This window comes from Pogoniulus pusillus, chromosome 20 (genome assembly GCF_015220805.1).
Source record: "Pogoniulus pusillus isolate bPogPus1 chromosome 20, bPogPus1.pri, whole genome shotgun sequence".
NCBI lineage: Eukaryota > Metazoa > Chordata > Aves > Piciformes > Lybiidae > Pogoniulus > Pogoniulus pusillus.
Window position 1 is genome coordinate 22,954,424 of NC_087283.1, and position 20,359 is coordinate 22,974,782.

The 20,359-nt window shown below is 64.4% G+C and overlaps 1 protein-coding gene across 1 annotated transcript; it reads right to left on the reverse strand.

The window, feature by feature from the left end:
- Nucleotides 1-34: 34 nt before the first annotated feature.
- On the reverse strand, nt 35-18,256 carry AARS1 (alanyl-tRNA synthetase 1). The gene is made up of 21 exons (XM_064160644.1): nt 18,191-18,256; nt 16,012-16,220; nt 14,008-14,196; nt 13,373-13,518; nt 11,558-11,749; nt 11,270-11,414; nt 10,071-10,216; nt 8,942-9,050; nt 8,632-8,782; nt 8,257-8,381; nt 7,588-7,732; nt 6,816-6,994; nt 6,310-6,423; nt 5,689-5,895; nt 4,738-4,922; nt 4,426-4,534; nt 3,764-3,877; nt 3,435-3,554; nt 2,571-2,657; nt 582-695; nt 35-313 (listed from the first exon to the last, which is right to left on the reverse strand). Exons 2-21 carry the CDS (start codon nt 16,153-16,155, stop codon nt 128-130), a joined length of 2,907 nt encoding a protein of 968 aa, XP_064016714.1. The 5' UTR covers nt 16,156-16,220; nt 18,191-18,256; the 3' UTR covers nt 35-127.
- Between the last annotated feature and the right edge of the window lie 2,103 nt (nt 18,257-20,359).

Genomic DNA, 20,359 nt, shown 5'->3' on the forward strand with positions numbered 1-20,359 from the left:
GAGGAGCCGGGGCAGAGCCGAGGCGGGGCCGGGGCGCAGGGCAGCAGCTTTATTGAGGCGGAGCGGGTAGGGGCAGCAGGCAGGGACAGGCTCGGGGTGCCGGCGGCCCCGGCCCGCGCTGCCCGCGTCAGTTGTGCAGCTCGCCCAGGCGCAGGCGGGCGAAGGCCGTGGCCACCCGGAGGGCCTCCTGCAGGCAGCTCACGTTCTTGCCCGTGGCCTGCGCCGAGACGTCCTTGCCGCCGCCCTTGCCGTCCATCAGCGCCGACACCTCCTGCACCCACTGGCAGGCCTTCAGGCCCTTGTTGGCCGCCTCCTGGGAACGGAAGGAAGCAGCAAAGGGCAGCAGCAGCTCGACCTGCCCCCTGCCAGCAGCGAGAGAAGCTCAGCACAGAGCTCCTGGCTGGAGGAGTGCCAGGCCGGCAATGCCCACACCCGAGCCCTGCCGCTCCCCTCCCTGCCCCCCGCCACCCCGAGCGCCAGGGCTGCACCTCTGCAGGTTTGGCCATGCGGTGCCAGCCTGCGACTGCCCAGAGGCTGCGCAGCCTCCCCGGGCGCCGAGACGGGGACAGTGCCAGGGTTACCTGGGGCACCTGGCACAAGCAGGTGATCCTGCCAGCCTCGGGATCCACAGCGAAGAGCATAGCAGCTGTCTGGGGGGAGCAGGTCTTGAAGAGCTTCAGGGACTCGTTCAGGGCCTGGGGAGGACATCGGCGTCAGCCCTGCACCAGCGCCCGGAGCCAGCAGCGCCCGGAGCCAGCAGCACCCGGAGTCAGCAGCGCCCGGAGCCAGCGGCGCCCGGAGTCAGCAGCGCCCGGAGCCAGCAGCGCCCGGAGCCAGCAGCGCCCGGAGCCAGCAGCACCCGGAGTCAGCAGCGCCCGGAGCCAGCGGCGCCCGGAGTCAGCAGCGCCCGGAGCCAGCAGCGCCCGGAGCCAGCAGCGCCCGGAGTCAGCAGCGCCCGGAGCCAGCAGCGCCCGGAGCCAGCAGCGCCCGGAGCCAGCAGCACCCAGCCTCACCCTAGCACAAGGGATCTCAGATCACTGCATGGGTTGGGTTGGAAGAGACCTTTCAGCTCGTGGAGTCCAACCCTTCAGCCAGCAGTGCCAGGGCACCACCAAACCATGGCCCTCAGCACCGCAGCTCTGAAACCCCTCCAGGGATAGAGACTCCAGCACTGGGCAGCCTGGGCCAGGCCTTGACAAATTGTTCCTGGGTCCGAGCTCAGACCACTTGGTCCTTGTCCTGCCAGTGAGCACCACCCAAAGAGCCTGGCACCTTTACCCTGGCACCCACCCCTCAGGTATTTACAGACACTGCTCAGGTCCCCTCTCAGCCTTCTCCTCTCCACACTACCCAGCCCCAGGGCTCTCAGCCTTCCTCCACAGCAGAGATGCTCCAGGCCCTTCAGCATCCTCACACCTCCCCTGCACTCTTTCCAGCAGGTCCCTATCTCTCTTATCCCTGGCTCTGGACTGGACAGGACCTTCTGTGTGACAAGGACATCTGAGTGGCTTCTGGAAGTGATCTCACAGCTCAGGACTGAGCTTGGCCACCAAAACCCAGCCTGGATTTGTGCCTGGGGTTGGCCCAACCCAGGTGCAGGACCTGGCACTTTGACTTGAGGAACTTCACACAGTTGGTACCAACTTTGTTGCCCTTCTCTGGACCTGGGCAGCCCAGAGCTGGACACAGCAGGGCAGGTGTGGCCTCAGCGGGGCAGGGCAGAGGGGCAGCAGAACCTCCCCACTGCTGGCCACACTTTGCCTGATGCCATTGTCCCTCTTGCCCAGCAGGGCACTTTGCTGCCCCATGCAGACTTTGCTGCCCAGCAGCACTCCAAGGCCTCTCCCTGGAGCTGCTTCAAAGAATCAACCAGGTTGGAAGAGACCTCCAGGATCATCCTGTCCAACCTATCCCCCAGCCCTAGCCAGTCACCTACAGCATGGCACTAAGTGCCTCAGCCAGGCTTTTCTTGAACAGCTCCCCAGCAGGACAAGCCTGGGCTGCGCTGCTGCCTGGGGCTGCTCCTGCCCAGCTGCAGGACTCTGCTCCTGTCCCTGCTGAGCCTCAGGAGGTTCCCTCTGCCCAGCTCTCATTGGATGCCAGCTCAGCCTGGCAGAGTGCCAGTTCCCCCTCCCCATGCTGTTGGTACGGCAGTGCCCAGGAGCTGGGGAGCAGCTCTGTGGCCCAGCCCTGTCCACACACAGAGCCCAGGACAGCAATGCCAGAGCTGACTTGCAGTGGCATCACAAACTCCATGGCCTGGCAGAGCTGCTCCTCAGTTCCTTAACCTGCATTTCAGGGCTGTGGGTGCTGCTGGGTGAGTCTCACCTGGCACACATCCTGGCTCCTACTGAGCTCCCTGTCCACCCTACTTCTGGGAGCTCAGCCAATGGGCAAGACCCCACCCAGCCCTGCAAACCCCTCTGTTACTCCAGGAGTGGGATACTCCTGCTCAGCTGGCAGGAGGGCAGCTCTGTAACCCAGCAGGGCCTCCCGAGGTGAGCAGAGGGCACCCAGCTGGGCCACGGGCACAGGGTGGGCTGTGGAGGGCAGCCCAGAGCTTCCCACACCTTTGCTGAGGCTCCATTCTCCATTTCCATGATGACCAAGGGCTGGTTGGGATGGCTCTCGATCACCTGCTTGGTCTTCTCCAGCACCTGAGGGCAGCAAGGGCAGATGCCAGGGCACACAGACTGCGTATGGCTACCAGGGCAGGAAGGGCAGATGCCAGGGCACACAGACTGCGTATGGCTACCAGGGCAGGAAGGGCAGATGCCAGGGCACACAGACTGCGTATGGCTACCAGGGCAGGAAGGGCAGATGCCAGGGCACACAGACTGTGTATGGCCGCCAGGGCAGCAGGGGCAGATGCCAGGGCACACAGACTGTGTATGGCCGCCAGGGCAGCAAGGGCAGATGCCAGGGCACGCCACCAGGGCAGCAAGAGCAGATGCCAGGGCACACAGACTGTGTATGGCCACCAGGGCAGCAAGGGCAGATGCCAGGGCACACAGACTGTGTATGGCCGCCAGGACAGCAAGGGCAGATGCCAGGGCACACAGACTGTGTATGGCCACTAGAGCCACCTGGGGAGGCTTTCCCTGAGGCCTCCACGGTGCCCCAGTACATGCCCAGCCCAGCCTGCAGCAGCCTCCTGCTGTGGTGGCAGGCAGGTGCCTGGCCTTCAAGGTGGCAGCAGCACTGGGCAAATCCCATGGGATCCATGAGGAAGCAGCCTGCACCCATGGGCACCATTAGGGCAGGAGCAGCCCAGCTGCCAAGGCACTGCCAACGCTTCACCACAGGACACCGGCGTGGAGGGAGCCGTGCCCTGGGAGGAAGCAGGAGAGGCTGCAGAGCTCACCAGACACAAGTGGGGGTGCCAAGGAGGAGCCCCCACAGCCCTCTGCCCTCTGCCCCAAGCCAGGGCTCACCCGCCTCTGGATGTCAGCCTTGCTGGCTCGGTCCAGGTCGTCCATCACCTTCTTCAGGCCTCTGACCGCCTCCCTCAGCTCATCCTTCTGCCACTGCGGGATGGCAGCAGTGCCCAGGCTCTGCAACACACCAGGGGGCACAGAGGGCTGAAGGCTCCAGGTGACCAGGGCAGGAGATGCTGCACCATGGCCATGACCCTCCGCCAGCAGCACCCAGGCAACTCCTGCCTCAGTGTGTGGCAGCCGCAGGCAGGAGCTGCTGAACTTGGGCCCCACTGCCCCCACCCAGGGCTGCCAGCCGAGGTCCCAGTGCCTGCTGCCAACCTCACCTCGCTGAGCTCAGCGATCTCCTTCTGCACATCCTTGTTCGGAGCTGTCTGCAGCTTCACCTTGGCCTCCAGGGCTGACAGCAGCTTCCTGAGGCTGTCAACCTTCCGCAGGGCCTGCCAGGGCACAGCCCAAGTTCAGGTGGGCAGAGACTGGGCTCTGGGCCACCATCAGAAGAAAGCTGCAGCCCCAGGATGGAGTTCAGTGACTCCTTGGGAAGCAGCCCAGCCAGGCCCCAGCACTCCTCTCTTCAGCAGCAGTGGAAGAGCTTCCAAAGAGAGAAGAGCATCTCCTCACCCAGGCCCTTAGCCACTCTAGGGCCACAGTCACTGCCACACTGCAGCAGAGGGCTGGGCTCAGCCTTCCCGACCCTCCTGCAGCTGTGGAGAGCTCTGGACCTGCAAAGCAGCCTGAGCTAACCCCACAGCCACCCTGGGCACCTGCCCCAGGCCTTTCCAGCACAGCAGCCTGAGCCCTCTCCTCCGGCTGGAGCAGAGCCAGAGGCCTCCAGCACAGCCTCTGCCAAGGGCAGCATTCTTCACCAGCCCCTCAGACAACCCTCCCTGGTGCCACCCAGTATGCCAAGAGGGCAAAGCCTCAGAGCAGGGGGGCTGGCACAGGCTGCCGGGGTGGAGCCCCCTGGAGGAGCTCTCTGTCCCCTCACCTTGCGCGCCTCGGTGCCGGTGACAGCGACGATCCTGCGGATGCCCTTGGCAATGGCTTCCTCCGAGACGATGACGAAGGAGCCTGCGTGGCTGGAGTTCTGCAGGTGCCTGGGGAGCAGCCCACGGGCACCAGCAGTCAGGGGCACCTCGGCACACCAACGAACAACTCACCCTGCCAGGCTGCTGCAGGCACAGGCACGAACCCAGAGCCAAAAGCAGCCACTGAGGAAGGGGGGCAAGGGCTGCGTGTGGGCAGGGGCAGCAGGGAGGAAGGGTGGCAAGGGAGCCCTGTGTGCCCCCCTGGTACTCACGTGCCCCCGCAGAACTCGACGGAGGTGGCAGTGCCAGCAGGGCCCGCGGGGTCTGCCAGCAGCTCCTCCACAGGCACCCCGATGGACACCACGCGGACGGGGTCGGGGTAGGTCTCATCAAACACTGCCCGCAGCCCCTGGATGGCCTTGGCTGCTGCCAGGGGGCACTCCCTGGCATACACAGGCTGCAGGGCACAGGACAGCAAGAGGCTGAGGCGGCGCCAGCGGCCCTGGCACCTCCAGCAGCCCCAGAGGGCAGCTCTGTGCCTCGCCTCAGCTGCAGGAATCCCAGCGCCACTGAGCCCTTCCCCACGCCCAATGCTCCTGATGCCACTGCCCAAACTCCTGCTCCTGGGTGTGCCCCAGGACTGGGACAGAGTGGCTGGAAAGTGCCCAGCGGAAAAGGCCCTGGGGGTGCTGAGTGGCAGCAGCTGAAGAGCCAGGGGGCACCCAGGTGGGCAAGAAGGGCACCAGCAGCCTGGGCTGGAGCAGCAGTGGTGTGGGCAGCAGGAGCAGGGCAGGGATTGTGCCCCTGGGTTGGTGAGGCCACAGCTTGGATCTTGGGGTCAGTTTTGGGCACCTCACTACAAGGACACTGAGGGGCTGGAGCAGGGCCAGAGAAGGGCAGTGCAGCTGGGGAAGGGTCTCAATGATGGGCAGCGGGCACAAAGTGGCACCCAAGAGGTTTCATATGAGCAGGAGGAGAAAGTGCTGGAGGCCTGGAGCAGGCTGCCCAGAGAGGTTGTGGAGTCTCCTTCTGTGCACAGCTTCCAAACCCCCCCGGGCAAGCTGCTGTAGGTGCCCTGCTGGAGCAGGGGTGAAGTGGGCGATCCCCAGGGGTCCCTTCCAACTGCCCCACGCTGGGGCTCTGTGACTCGTGCAGGGCCCAAGCTCCACCACCCACTCAGGCCACATTTGCCCCTGTGCAGGCAGGCTGGCAGCTGTACCCACCTTGGCCTCCTGGATCATCTGGTTGGCAATGCTCTCCACCTCCTTCAGCTGCTGGGTGCTGAGGGCGCCCTTGGCGGTGAAGTCGAAGCGCAGGCGGTCGGGGGCCACCAGGGAGCCTCTCTGGTCGGCCTCGCCCAGCACGGCTCGCAGGGCGAAGTTGAGGACGTGGGTGGCAGTGTGGTTGCTCATCACAGGCCTGCGGCGGGCCTGGGGGGCAGCCACGCTCAGCTGGGGTCCTGCCCCACACTGCCAACACCTCCCTGGCAGCAGCGCTGCAGCTCAGCTCCTGCCTACCGACTAAACCCAGAGCAGCTCAGCAGGAGCCCGCACGGGTGCTGCAGTCCGGCACTCCCCCACCCTGCCCCTCAGCACCACTCTCTGCCCTCTCCCAGTCCTGCCCACAGATGCCTTTCTGTGGTACCCAGCAAAGCCCAGCTGGCCAGGCTGGCACCTCACTGGGCCCGATCTGCCCAGTGCTGAGCAGGGGAAGCCACGAATCAGCCAGCCGGGCAGGAGCACGACGGTGCAGGGAGAACTCAAGCTGCCAGCCCTCGGAGTGGCAACCACGCAGAAAGCACAGGGCAAGGAGAGGAGGCTGTGCCACCCCACGGCCCGACTCACCTCGTCCAGGGACAGCTGCACCTCGTCTCCCACTCTGAGGCTGCCATAGAGGGTGCCGATGTGCAGCACGTACCCACCTCGCACCTGCACGTTCTTCACGGTGAACTCTGTCCTCTGCACAGAGAGGGACATCGCAGTCACAGCCACAGCAGCAGCGCTCACAGCTCACAGCTGAGGGCTGGCAGGAAGCTGAGTGTGCCCCCGGGCAGGCACAGCACCCAGCGTGGCCAAGCAGGGAAGTGAAGGGAGCTGGAGCTCAGCTGTGGGGCAGAGCTCCCACACCTCAGCTCCCCGCACAGACACCATCTTGCCCCCACAGCATCCTCAGCACCATGTCTTGGTGACAGCACAGAGCAAGGGCAACAAAGCCTGGCGACAACTAGGCCATGCTGCACCCCTCAAACTTAGTGCTGTGTAATGCCCAAGGCCTGCCAGGCACGGGAAGGTGCCGGAGCGTGCCCGGACCCTGCTCCTCCCAGACCCCAGGCCTGGCACTGCCCACTCACATCCTCCTTGCAGTCCTCATCCTTCACCATGTAGCCCTGGTCGTAGGTCTGGCCGCCCTGCTCGGCGTAGAAGCAGGTCCTGTCCAGCAGCACTCCACACTCCTGCCCACTCTGCACCTCCTCCACGAACTGCCTCTCCCTGCGCAGTGCCAGCACCTTGCCCACCAGGCTCCCGAAGGCTGCCAACACAGCACAGGCAGTGCTACCCAAGGAGCAACCCTGCGGGCATGACCTGGCAGCAGAACTCACAGCAACAGTGGCCAGCTCCTGCAGGAGCCAATGGCACTGCCACCTCTGCGGGCCGTGAGGGGCCGGAGGCAGCTGCCATGGCTGCAGAGGTGAGGAGCAAAGCTGGGGCAGCAGTCAGGTAGGAAGAGGGAACTGAAGCCACTGCTCTCCAAGCAGGCATGGCCACGCAGCAGCAGTCAGCTGCACAGAGGGCTACAGGCCTGGGGCCTCCTGAAGCTCCACCAAATCACAGACCGAGCAGGAGGAGCAAGAGGCAGAGGCAGGGCTCTGGCAGCGGCGGAGGAGCAGAGGAATGCAGACACAGGAGCGTGGGCACAAAGCCCCAGGGAGCAGGAGTCCCCTCACGAGAAGGGTCCTGATGTGCAGCAGCCCACGCAGGGTTTGGGTTCTCTTCCCCTGCTGCATTTGTACCCCACTGCCCTCCCCACAGCCCAGGAAAGGGGAGCCCAAAGAGGGCATCCCAGGGAGGTCCCTGCCAGGAGAGGTTTGGCAGCAGGGGAGGCTGCTGAGATGCTCCTCCTACCGTAGGCCCCGCTGGGGTCCGAGCTGTAGCTGTACTTCGGGGAGTCGTCAGTCGCCGCCAGCCCCCGTGCCCGCAGCTCCTCGATGGCATAGATGTCCAGCAGCAGCAGGTCCTCCCCCCCAGCACCCCTGCCCTGGGATTTCAGCTGCCAACAGCAAGCACCAGCATGAGAGAACCCGCCCCGGGCTCGACCAAGGGTGCCAGACTGGTGGCACCTCTCACTCACATCCCTGAGGGCTGCTGGTCTTAGGGCTCTGTCCAGGGAGGCTGGGCCACAATGCTGCCACCTGCCCTGCCTCCAGAGCTGCCGTCCCAGTGCCACCAGCATGCAGAGTGGGTGGAGCCCAGAAGGGCAGGTTAAGTACCCAGCCAGCTACTCGCTGCCACTGCCGCTGCTGCCAGCGTGCTGGAGAGGCACCCTTCTGCCTGGACCCTGCTCCTTGGACTGGGAAGCTCCAAACTTCCCTGTGGGGACCAGGACAATCGGGAGCTGCTGCCTGCCCTCTGCTAACTCTGAGCTTGAGTGGCAGGAGGCAAAGCCCTGACTGCAGAGAGATGCCCCACAGCCGTGGTGCCATGCCCTGGGTTGTGAGCAGACGCAGTGAGCAAGGAGCAAACCAGAGGGAGGGAAACCCTGCCTGAGGCCAGCTGCAGGGCAGCCTTACCCACCTGTGCCTGCCTCCTCTCCTCCTCGAAGCCCTCCAGGTCCAGTGCCAGGCCCTTCTCCTCGGCGATCAGCGCAGTCAGGTCGGCAGGGAAGCCGTAGGTGTCGTAGAGCAGCCAGGCAGTGTCGCCTGCAGAGCGAGGGCACAGCTCTCGGCACTCCCTCCTCCCTCAAGCTGCTCCACGGCAGCAGAGTGAACAGCGCTGAGGAGCATCACCACCTGCAGAGGTGCTCTGCAGCAGCAGCACAGAGCGCGGGCCGGAGCAGCGGGGAGCAGCCCAGCTCTGGGAGATGGCCTGGCCCCAGCGCTGGCCCCTCCAGCCCTCGGCTCGGCCCTGACCTGCTCCCAGACAAATGGCAGCCTCTGGGCTGAGCCCTACCAGGGATGGTTTTGTTGTCCCCCAGGCTCTGGATCTTCCTGTCCAGGATGCGGCGTCCTCTGCTGAGGGTTTTCAGGAACTGATCTTCCTCTTCATTGATGATGTCCTTCACCAGCTCGGGGTCCTTCTTCAGCTCGGGAAAGGCATCTCCCTGCAGAGCCAGGGGTTTGACTCCTCCAGCAGGCACATAGGAAGCCCCCAGGCACGCAGGCCTCGGGACCCCCCAGCGGGCAGGACTGAGGCCCCCCCAGTGCACAGGCCTCGGGACCCCCCAGCGGGCAGGACTGAGGCCCCCCCAGCAAGGACTCACCAGGGACTGCACCACCACATCCACCAGCGTGGCGAAGAAGCCGCGGGGGGCGCGGAGCTTCTCGTGGGCGTAGCGCACGGCGCGCCGCAGGATGCGCCTCAGCACGTACCTGGGGCAGCACAGCCACGTCTCAGCCCTGCCCCGGCCCAGCGCTGTCCCCCGGGCCCACACTGAGGGGCCAGGCCCCAGCGCCACCACCTCGCCTGGCTGTGTGCTCGTGGAGCAGCAGTGAGGGCACAGAGCAGACCCTCGGCCGCTTAGCTGAGCGGTACCCAGCTGGCGGCAGCGGCTGCGCTGCCACCCAGTGAGACCTGGGCAGGGGGAGTGGGCAGAGGGAACCTCATGAAGGGTACGTGCAGGGTCCTAGGGTCCTGCCCCTGATGAAGACAACTTCAGCCCAGGTGAGGGGGGGGTTGCTGAGGGGCAGCTGCATGGGGAAGGGCCTCCCTCCCAACCCACCTCATGACTCAGACCGAAGCTGTGCCTGTGGTGGCCCCTAGAGGCCTGCCCAGTGCCCCCTGCAGCCTCACCCCCTGCCGGTGCTGTCTGCCCAGTGCCCAGTGTCCCCTGCAGCCTCACCCCCTGCCGGTGCTGTCTGCCCAGTGCCCAGTGCCCCCTGCAGCCTCACCCCCTGCCGGTGCTGCCTGCCTGCCCAGTGTCCCCTGCAGCCTCACCCCCTGCCGGTGCTGCCTGCCTGCCCAGTGCCCCCTGCAGCCTCACCCCCTGCCGGTGCTGCCTGCCTGCCCAGTGCCCCCTGCAGCCTCACCCCCTGCCGGTGCTGCCTGCCTGCCCAGTGTCCCCTGCAGCCTCACCCCCTGCCGGTGCTGTCTGCCCAGTGCCCAGTGCCCCCTGCAGCCTCACCCCCTGCCGGTGCTGCCTGCCCAGTGTCCCCTGCAGCCTCACCCCCTGCCGGTGCTGCCTGCCTGCCCAGTGTCCCCTGCAGCCTCACCCCCTGCCGGTGCTGCCTGCCTGCCCAGTGCCCCCTGCAGCCTCACCCCCTGCCGGTGCTGCCTGCCTGCCCAGTGTCCCCTGCAGCCTCACCCCCTGCCGGTGCTGCCTGCCTGCCCAGTGTCCCCTGCAGCCTCACCCCCTGCCGGTGCTGCCTGCCCAGTGCCCCCTGCAGCCTCACCCCCTGCCGGTGCTGTCGGGCCTGCCGCCGTCGGCCAGTGCCAGGGTGAGGGTCCGTGCGTGGTCTGCCAGCACCCGGTAGGCCATGTCGATGCCATCAGTGTCCTGCTCGCCCACGAGGCCCTGGTACGGCCTGGCACCAGTGCCCTGCCACACACACAGGGGGAAGGGGCAGACAATGGGCATCGAGGGTCAGCCGCAGAGCAACAGGAAAGCTGGCTCTAGAGGGCAGCCCCAGGCACAGGCTGCAGGGCAGGGATTGTCCCCTGGAATGGGCACTGGGGAGGCCACAGCTCGAGTCCTGGCTCACAGCAACCCCAGGAAGGCTCCAGGCTGGGGCAGAGAGGCTAGAAAGTGCCCAGCAGAAAAGGCAGCCCTGGGGGTGCTGGGTGGCAGCAGCTGAAGAAGAGCCAGGGGGTGCCCAGGTGGGCAAGAAGGGCAGCAGCAGCCTGGGCTGGATCAGCAGTGGTGTGGGCAGCAGGAGCAGGGCAGGGATTGTGCCCCTGGGCTGGCACTCTGAGGGCACAGCTTGAATCCAGGGCTCAGCTTTAAGCCTATCAGTCCCAGAAGGACATTGAGGAGCTGGAGCAGGTCCAGAGAAGGGCACCAAAGGTGGAGAAGGGTCTGGAGCAGAGGGCTGGGGAGGGGCAGCTGAGGGAGCTGGGGGTGTGCAGTGTGGGGCAGAGGAGGCTGAGGGAGAGCTCATTGCTCTGTGCAGCTCCCTGAGAGGAGGCTGCAGCCAGCTGGGGCTGGGCTCTGCCCCCTGGGCTCAGGGGACAGGAGGAGAGGACCTGGGCTGGGATTGTGCCAGGGGAGGCTTAGGCTGGAGAGGAGGAGAAATGTCTCTGCTGGTGCAGTGGTCAGGGCTTGGCAGAGGCTGCCCAGGGAGTGCCCCTGGCTGGAGGTGCTGCAAAGCTGTGTGGCCATGGCACTTGGGCAGAGGGTTTGGTGCCCATGGTAGGGTTGGGTCACTGCTGGCCTGGATGCTCTCAGAGAGCTTCCCCAGCCCAAACCATTCTGAGGCCATTCCCTGCTCTGAGAGTTGTGTTCAAGGCCAGGCTGGATGAGGCCTTGAGCACCTTGGGCTAGTAGGAGCTGTCCCAGGGGGGTTGGAACTGGCTGATCTTGAAGGTCCTTTCCAACTCAACCCATTCTCTGCTCCTCTGCCTACAGACCCGGCCCAGCCTCTTCACTTCATACCTTTTGGATGGCTTCAAAGTAAGGCAGGAAGAGATCAGTGTCATAGTTGGACATCTTGTTCTGCAGGATAGACACCAACCTCTCCAGGCCCATCCCAGTGTCAATGCTCTTCTTAGGGAGAGGTTTCAGGCTCCCATCAGATTCCCTGCAAAGCACCAGGAGGAAAGATGAAATGTGTGGGGTGGGGAGGTTCTGCAATGCCACCTAAAGCTGTGGGCAAGAGGAGAGGCTCATCAAGCCAGGGGCACATCCCAGCCAGTCCCAGTGAGGGAAGCAGGCCTGCCCTACCTGTTGAACTGGATGAAGACAAGGTTCCAGATCTCCAGGACGTTGGGGTCGTCCTGATTTACCAGGTGGGAAGCATCTCTGGCCCCAATCCTGTCGTAGTGGATCTCACTGCAGGGCCCACAGGGGCCTGTGTCTCCCATTTCCCAGAAGTTATCCTTCATGCTGCCAGGGAGGATCCTGTCCTCAGCCAGCCTGCAAGGAGGAACAGGCTGAGCAGAGTGACCAAAGAAATATGGAGACTTCCACAAGCTCTCTGGGCAGGCTGCTCCAGAGGCCTCCAGCATCCTCCACACCAAACAAGTTTCTCCTCCTGCTCAGGTGGAACCTCCTGGGTGCCAGTTTGTGTCCTGGCCCTGGGCACCGCTGACAGGAGTCACAGAATTGTCAGGGCTGGAAGGGACCCCAAGGACTATCCAGCTCCAGCCCTGCTGTGGGCAGGGACACAGAATGGACCAGGTTGGAACAGGCCTCTGGGGTCAGGCAGTGCAGTCTAGCACCTAACCCTGCCAGCTGCCTGAGCCCTGGCATCAGTGCCTCAGGCAGCCTCCTCCTCAATACCTCCAGGCCTGGGGACTTCACCACCTCCCCGGGCAGCCCATCCCAATGCCAACCACTCCAGAGCAGGCTGCCCACAGCCACCTCCAGCCAGGCCTGAGGCACCTCCAGGGATGAGGCTTCCAGCACCTCCCTGGGCAACCTGTGCCAGGCTCTCAGCACCCTCCTGCTGAGCAGCTCCTTCCTGGCATCCAATCTCCATCTCCCCACTCCTACTTCTGCTCCCTATCACCCCCCACACCCTCACAAGTCCCTCCCCAGCTCTCCTGCAGCCACTGCAAGGCCACCAGAAGCTCTCCCTGCAGCCTTCTCCTCTCCAGCCTGCACAGACCCAACTCTCTCAGCCTGCACCCACAGCAGGGCAGCTCCAGCCTTCTGAGCATCCTCCTGCCCTTCTCTGGGCACCTTCCAGCCCTCTCCTGGCACAGGGCTCCAGAGCTGGGCACAGGGCTGCAGCTGTGGGCTCAGCAGAGGCTGCAGAATCCCCTCCCTGGCCCTGCTGGCCACAGTCTGGCCCCAGTCTTCTGCCCCCCCACAGATCCTTTAGCTCTTGCTGAGCACAGCTCAGCTGTCCTCTGGGGCTGCTCTCCTGCAGGCTCCCAGCCCCAGGGCTCTCAACCTTTGCTCCTCCCAGAGCTGCTCCAGGTCCCTCAGCAGCTCTGCAGCCTGCCCTGGGCTCTCCCCAGCAGTTCTATCCCACTCTTGAACTGAGGAGCCAAAACAGCACCCAGGACTCCAGATGTGGCCTCACCAGAGCAGAGCAGAGGGGCAGGAGAACCTCCCTGACCTGCTGGCCTCACTCTTCTGAATTGCACTCCAGGACCCCACTGGCCTTCTGGCCCACAGGGGCACACTGCTGCCTCCTGGGGAGTTCTTGCCCCCAGCACTCTCAGGTCCTTCTCCATGGAGCTGCCTCCCCACAGGTCACTCCTCAGCTGTCCTGCTGCAGGAGGTTGCTCTGCTCCAAGAGCTGCTGGCAGGGGCAGCACCCTGGGCAGACCCAGCAGGGCACTTCTCACAGTCTTCATTTCACACAGGAGACGGACACAAAACCCTGTCCCAGGCTGCAGCAGAGGAGCTCTGAAGTCCCTTCCAACCTCAGCCGCCCTGTGACAACTCCCAGGCCTCTTCCCTTCAGCTTTGCAGCTCACCCCCTGCAGACTACCTGTGCCCCACATCTCCTGCCCTGCCACATCTCACACACCACCTCTCTATGCTTAGTGCCCACCAAGGTGCCCCTGCCTCAGCTAGAGGCCTTACCCCAAATCCAGCCAGATCTGCTTGCACTCCAGGTCTGGCTGCAGTCCTGCAGCCTCACTGCCGCCAAAGTAGGTGACATAGAGCCTGGCAGCAGGGATGCCAAACTCCTGCGTCAGGAGCTCCAGTGCCAGCTTGCAAGCAAGCTCCTGCAGAGGAAAGGTGAGGTCAGCAAGGCAGAGCTTCTCCTCAACAGGCAGAGTGCCATGCTCTGGCTGTCTGGCCAGGGCTGGGTGCTAGGCTGGCACTCAGTGCCATGCTCTGGCTGTCTGGCCAGGGCTGGATGCTAGGCTGGCACTCAGTGCCATGCTCTGGCTGTCTGGCCAGGGCTGGGTGCTAGGCTGGCACTCAGTGCCATGCTCTGGCTGTCTGGACAGGGCTGGGTGCTAGGCTGGCACTCAGTGCCATGCTCTGGCTGTCTGGCCAGGGCTGGATGCTAGGCTGGCACTCAGTGCCATGCTCTGGCTGTCTGGCCAGGGCTGGGTGCTAGGCTGGCACTCAGTGCCATGCTCTGGCTGTCTGGCCAGGGCTGGGTGCTAGGCTGGCACTCAGTGCCATGCTCTGGCTGTCTGGCTGGGCTGGATGAGCCTGGGCTCTCAGATCTCCGAGGTGCAGCGCTGCAGCTCTGCCTGCCTCACCTTGAAGTAGTCCCCGAAGGACCAGGAGCCCAGCATCTCGAAGAAGGTGTGGTGGTAGACATCCTTGCCCACGTCATCCAGGTCGTTGTGCTTGCCCCCTGCCCGGATGCACTTCTGGGTGTTGGTTGCCCTGCTCAGCTTGGCCAGCGGGTGCGAGGGGTCGATGGTGTTGAGGAAGATGGGTTTGAACTGCAGGGGGGCAGAAAGGGCAGTCAGGGACTGCAGCAAGAGCCACAGGGAATGGGAGGGCTTGGAAGGGCACCTCTGGAGAGCCAGCCCAACCCCCCCTGCCAGAGCAGGCACACAGGAACACATCCAGGAGGGTCTGAATCTCTCCAAAGCAGGAGACTCCACAGCCTCTCTGGTAGCCTGCTCCAGGCTCCAGCACCCTCATAGGGAAAAAGTTTCCCCTTCTGTTCCTGTGGTACCTCCTCTGCTCCAGCTGGCACCCAGTGCCCCTTGTCCTGCCATTGGCCATCCCTGAGCAGAGCCTGGCTCCAGCCCTGCACATCATTAACAGCCCTCAGGCTCCTCTGCTCCAAGCTCCCAGCCCCAGATCCCTCAGCCTGGCCTCACAGGAGATGCTCACTGCCTGCAGCAGCTTGGGGGCTCTGGACTGGGCTCTCTGCAGCAGCTCCCTGAGCTCCCTGAGCTGACGGGCCCAGGCCTGGACACAGCATTCCAGATGTGGCCTCAGCAGGGCAGAGGGACAGGAGAACCTCTCTGAGCTACTCACCACAGCCCTTCTATTCAACCCCAGGATGCCCTGGCCACAAGAGCACCTTGCTGACTCATGGGCATCCTTATGCCCACCAGGACCCCCAGAGCTGCTCCCCAGGCTGCACTGGCACAAGCCAGAGCACAGCAGGATGTGGTGTCTACATCATGGTGCCATTTCCAAAGGGACTCAGAGCAGGCAGGCTCTGAGCTGGCAGAAGCAGAGCAGTCAGTGGCTGCTATGTGCTGACCTGCAGCAAAGCCCTGTCAGCAGCAGGGCCTCAACCACGCTTTAGAGATGCCATCAGTCAGCTGTGCCAGGATGAGCCCCAAGAGTCATGCAATGGTGGCTGGCAGTGCCCCCACAGCTGCAGAGCCAGCCCAGCAGGCACAGGAACCTCTGGCACCACACCAAACACCTCCTGGTGACCAGAAGGCAGGTGAAGAGCACAAGAACTGCCCACAGAAATGGCTCTGCAGAGCTTCACAGGCTGCAGCTGCAGCCAGTAGCGTAAGAGAGAGCAAGAGATGGCCTCAAGCTGCACCAGGGCAGGCTTAGGCAGCACAGGAGAAGAAAATTCTTGACTGGGGGTGCTGGGGCTGGGCAGTGTGAGGAAGAGGAGGCTGAGGGCAGAGCTCGCTGCTGTCTGCAGCTACCTGAAGGGACACTGTGGAAAGGCTGCTGCTGGGCTCTGCTCACAGGTGATGGGAGACAGCACAAGGGGGAACGGCCTCAAGCTGAGGCTGGGGAGGCTTAGATTGGACATTAGGACAAAGTGTTTCATGGAGAGAGTGGTCAGGGACTGGAATGAGCTGCCCAGGGAGGTGCTGCAGTCACCCAGCCTGGATGTGTTTAGGGTGGTTTGGATGTGGTGCTTGGGGAGATGATTAGAGGTGAGTCTTGCAGAGCAGGGCTCTAGGTTGGGCTGGGTGATATGAGTGGGCTTGGCGTGGGCAGCAGGGCAAGGGAGGGGATTCTGCCCCTTGGCTCTGCTCTCCTCAGACCCCACCTGGAGTGCTGCATGCAGGGTCCTAGGTTGGGCTTGGTGATCCCGAGGGGCTTTGCCAACCTGCATGCTTCTGTGATTCTGTGCCTGAAAGGGTTCTCAAAGCCTGGCACAGGCTGCCAGGGAGATGCCTGAAGCTCCATCCCTGAAGATGTTTCTCAGAGGCAGAGCTGTGGTGCTGAGGGCCAGGGAGGGGCTGGAGGGGATGAGCCGCAAGGGCTCTGCCAATCTGAACGACTCTGCTCCTCCAAGGACCACGGCTCCGGAGAGGGAATCCTACCTGGTTCATGCCAGCATTGGCAAAGAGCAGCGTGGGGTCGTCCAGAGGGATGGTGGAGGAAGAGTGCACGTAGGTGTGCTGGTTGGCCTTGAAGAAGTCAATGAAGCGCTGCCGGATCTGGGCAGCAGTCAGCGGAGCCTCCATCGGGCAGCCGCGGAGCACAGCTGCCCCCAGCCGGCAGCAGGCAAGCAGCAAGTCCTCGGCACACTCTGAAGGGACGAGAAGAGACCTCAAAGACCATCCAGCCACCAGCCCAGGCTGCTTAAGGCTTCATCCAGCCTGGCACTGAACACCTCCAGGGAGGTTGTGGAAAGCTTGTCCAAGGTTGTCGAAGATCCCATTCTGTGCTTCTGTGCTCCACAACCTCCCTGGGCAGCCTGTGCCAGAGCCTCACCACCCTCAACCTGTGCCAGGCTCTCCCCACCCTCACTGCCAACTATTTCATCCTCCTCTCCACTCTCCCTCTCCCAGCTCAAAGCCATTGTCTCCTCTCCTGGCACTGCCAGCCCTTGTCAAAGTCCCTCCCCAGCTCTCCTGCAGCCCCTTCAGACATCAAAATACAGCTCTGAGGTCTCCCTGCAGCCTTCTCTTTCCCAGGCTGCACAGCCCCAGCTCTCCCAGCCTGTCCCCATAGGGGAGGTATTCCAACCATCCTGGTGGCCTCCTCTGGACCCTCTCCAGCAGAGGCTCACTGCTTCCACCTCCTAAAAGGGCCTCCCCACATCACACAGTGGCTCCTGCTCATCAGCCTGCCCCAACCCTGAAGCTCCTCTCCTCCAACCCTCCTGATTTCCAGAGCTCTCTGAATGCACCTGGCTTCGAAACACCAAACTCACCAGGACATGGAATGGATGAAAGGTTTTGTTTGCCCTGCTGAGGTCAGACAGGAGGCTACAGAGCCCTAACATCATTCAAGGTCATTCAAAATGATCAGATCACAGCAGGGCTGAGTTTGGTAAAGACCTCCCAGCACCACCCTCAGCAAGCCTGTGATGACACCAAGCTGTGTGCTGCAGCAGGCAGGCTGCAGGGCAGGGATGCCAGCCAGAGGCACCTGGGCAGGCTGCAGAGGTGGGCACAAGCCAACCTCAGGAGCTTCAACAAGACCAAGAGCAGGGTCCTGCAGCTGGGGTGAGGCAATGCCAAGCAGAGAGCAGCCCTGAGGAGAGGCACTTGGGGGTGCTGCTGGAGAAGCTCAGCAGGAGCCAGCAGTGTGCACTTGCAGTCCAGAGAGCCAAGCAGAGCCTGGGCTGCAGCAGCAGCAGTGTGGGCAGCAGGGCCAGGGAGGGGATTCTGCCCCTCTGCTCTGCTGAGACCCCACCTGGAGTACTGCATCCAGTGCTGGAGCCCCTGGGACAAGAGGGCTGTGGAGATGCTGGAGAGTGTCCAGAGCAGGGCCAGGAGGATGCTCAGAGGCTGTGAGGGAGTGGCAGGAGTGGGGGGGGATGGAGCAAAGCTGGAGGTGGGGAGAGTGAGGCTGGAGGGGAGGAGGAAGTTGCTGAGCAGGAGAGTGGTGAGAGGCTGGAATGGGTTGCCCAGGGAGGGGGTTGAGGCCCCATGGCTGGAGGTGTTTGAGGCCAGGCTGGCTGAGGCTGTGTGCAGCCTGCTCTAGGGTAGGGTGTCCCTGGGCATGGCAGGGGTTGGCACTGCCTGCTCCTTGTGCTCCCTTCCAGCCCTGCCTGATCCCATGGCAGCCTTTATCACTAACCCAGGGATGGCCTTGTGCTGCTGAAAGCAGGGGTGCCCGGACAGCTGCGCTGAGGGGCGAGCAGAGCCGTGGGGCAGGCTGGAAGCCTGCATCCCTGCCGACATCCCAGCAGGGACACCAGGCTGTGCCTGCCGTGCAGCGCAATGCGGCCCCGGGGAGCGCCGAGCTGCCGGCGGCCTGCGCCCAGAGCACCGCCGCCCAGAGCACCCCGGCCGGGGCGGGAAGGGAGGACCAAGGAGGGGGGAAGGGGCCAAGGGGGTAAAGCTCTGCTGGGGGAACGCTTAGAGGAAAGGGAGGCCATGGGGAAGGCAGGACGCGGGAAAGGGGGACCCGAAGAAGGAAAGACCCCAGCTGGGAGGGAAGGAAGGAGCCCAGGAGGAAGGGAATGCCGCAGCGCAGCGGCGCGTCCCGGACACAGCAGAGCAGAGCCAGGGCCAAGCCAGCCGCAGGGACCCCGCGCCCAGCCCCTACCTGCTGCTCGCCGCCGCCGCTCGGTGCTCGCCGCCGCCGCTCCGCCAGCCCCTCCCGCCCGGACCCGCCGCCGGGCGCCGCCTGCCGATTGGCTGCCGGCGCCGTCGCTCCGGGCCAGCCCCGCCCCCAGCCCGGGTGCTCGCACAGGATTGGGCCGCTCCTGGCTGATGCAATGAGGGGCCCGGCGGCCACGTGACGCGGCAGGCTGAGGCCGGGCCGGGCGCCGCCATCTCGGGAGCGCCAGGGGCGAGCGGCGGCCCCGCGGCGGCCTCCGGGCGCACGGAGCGGGCTGGGGGGGGAGGGCCGCAAAGGGCAGCTGGTGCCAGCGCCGCTGCCCGGAGACCTCACCGCCCCCTCGCCATCACCGCCCTCACCGCCCCCTCACCATCACCGCCCTCACCTGCCCCTCGCCCTCACCTGCCCTTCACCCTCACCTGCCCTTCACCCTCACCTGCCCTTCACCCTCACCTGCCCCTCACCCGCCCCTCACCCTCACCTGCCCCTCACCATCACCTGCCCTTCACCCTCACCCGCCCTTCACCATCACCTGCCCCTCACCATCACCTGCCCCTCACCCTCACCCGTCCCTCACCATCACCTGCCCCTCACCCTCACCTGCCCTTCACCATCACCTGCCCCTCACCCTCACCTGCCCCTCACCCTCACCCGCCCCTCACCATCACCTGCCCTTCACCATCACCTGCCCCTCACCGTCACCTGCCCTTCACCATCACCTGCCCTTCACCATCACCTGCCCCTCACCCTCACCCGCCCCTCACCATCACCTGCCCTTCACCATCACCTGCCCTTCACCATCACCTGCCCCTCACCCTCACCTGCCCCTCACCATCACCTGCCCTTCACCATCACCTGCCCCTCACCCTCACCTGCCCCTCACCCTCACCTGCCCTTCACCATCACCTGCCCCTCACCATCACCTGCCCTTCACCCTCACCCACCCCTCACCATCACCCGCCCCTCACCCTCCCCTCACCCTCACCTGCCCCTCACCCTCACCTGCCCTTCACCCTCACCTGCCCTTCACCATCACCTGCCCCTCACCATCACCTGCCCCTCACCCGCCCCTCACCATCACCTGCCCTTCACCATCACCTGCCCCTCACCCTCACCTGCCCTGCACCATCACCTGCCCCTCACCCTCACCCGCCCCTCACCATCACCTGCCCTTCACCATCACCTGCCCTTCACCATCACCTGCCCCTCACCATCACCTGCCCCTCACCCTCACCTGCCCCTCACCATCACCTGCCCTTCACCATCACCTGCCCTTCACCATCACCTGCCCCTCACCCTCACCTGCCCCTCGCCCTCACCTGCCCCTCGCCCTCACCTGCCCCTCACCCTCACCTGCCCTTCACCCTCACTGCCCTCACCAACTCAATGCCTCCCATGCCAACTATGCAAATGTCTTTTCCAGCTGCCTGGTGCCAGCCCCTGCCAGTTTTGGGTGAGGCTCTCCAGGAAGGATCCCTCCTCTGATGCTCTTCATCACAGCCAACTGGGAGAGAGCTCCCAGCTCAGCCTGCCCAGCCCTCAGCCCAGCCCTGCAGGCTCAGCACCAAACCCAGGCCCCAGCTCCGCAGCCTGTGCAACACCCCCAGGTGTGGGCACTGCAGCCCTGCCCCGGGCAGAGCATCCCAGAGTCTGGAATGGGTAGGTGCTGGGAGAGCAGTGGATGGAGTCTGCCTTGACCTTAGCAAGGCCTCTGACACCGTCCCCCAGGGCATCCTGGTGAGCCAGCTCAGCAAGTGTGGGGTGGCAGAGCAGGCAGGGAGGTGGGTCAGGAACTGGGTACAAGAGAGAGTTCAGAGGGTGGTGATCAGTGGTGCCAGGTCCAGCTGGGAGCTGTGACCAGTGGAGTCCCCCAGGGACCAGAGCTGGGCCCAGTCCTCTTCAACAGCTTCATCAGTGCCACTGCTGAGGGCACAGACAGACAGAGTCTGTTCAGCAGGTTTGCTGCTGACACCAAGCTGGGAGGCTTGGCTGAGCCAGCTGCAGGCTGTGCTGCCACCCAGAGAGCCCTGGGCACAGAGCTGGGCACAGAGGAGCCAAAGGAGGCTCAGCAAGGCCAAGGGCAGAGTCCTGCACCTGGGGAGGAAGAGCAAACTGCAGCAGCAGAGGCTGGGAGGTGACTGCTGGAGAGCAGCC

Excerpts from the sequence above, each read along its gene's own strand:
- AARS1 (XM_064160644.1), bottom strand. The coding sequence starts at position 16,155 with ATGGAGGCTCCGCTGACTGCTGCCCAGATCCGGCAGCGCTTCATTGAC. Across the intron at positions 14,197-16,011 it reads CCAATGCTGGCATGAACCAG|TTCAAACCCATCTTCCTCAA; the intron begins GTAGGATTCCCT and ends GCCCCCCTGCAG. Across the intron at positions 11,415-11,557 it reads GTCTTCATCCAGTTCAACAG|GGAATCTGATGGGAGCCTGA; the intron begins GTAGGGCAGGCC and ends GGTGCTTTGCAG.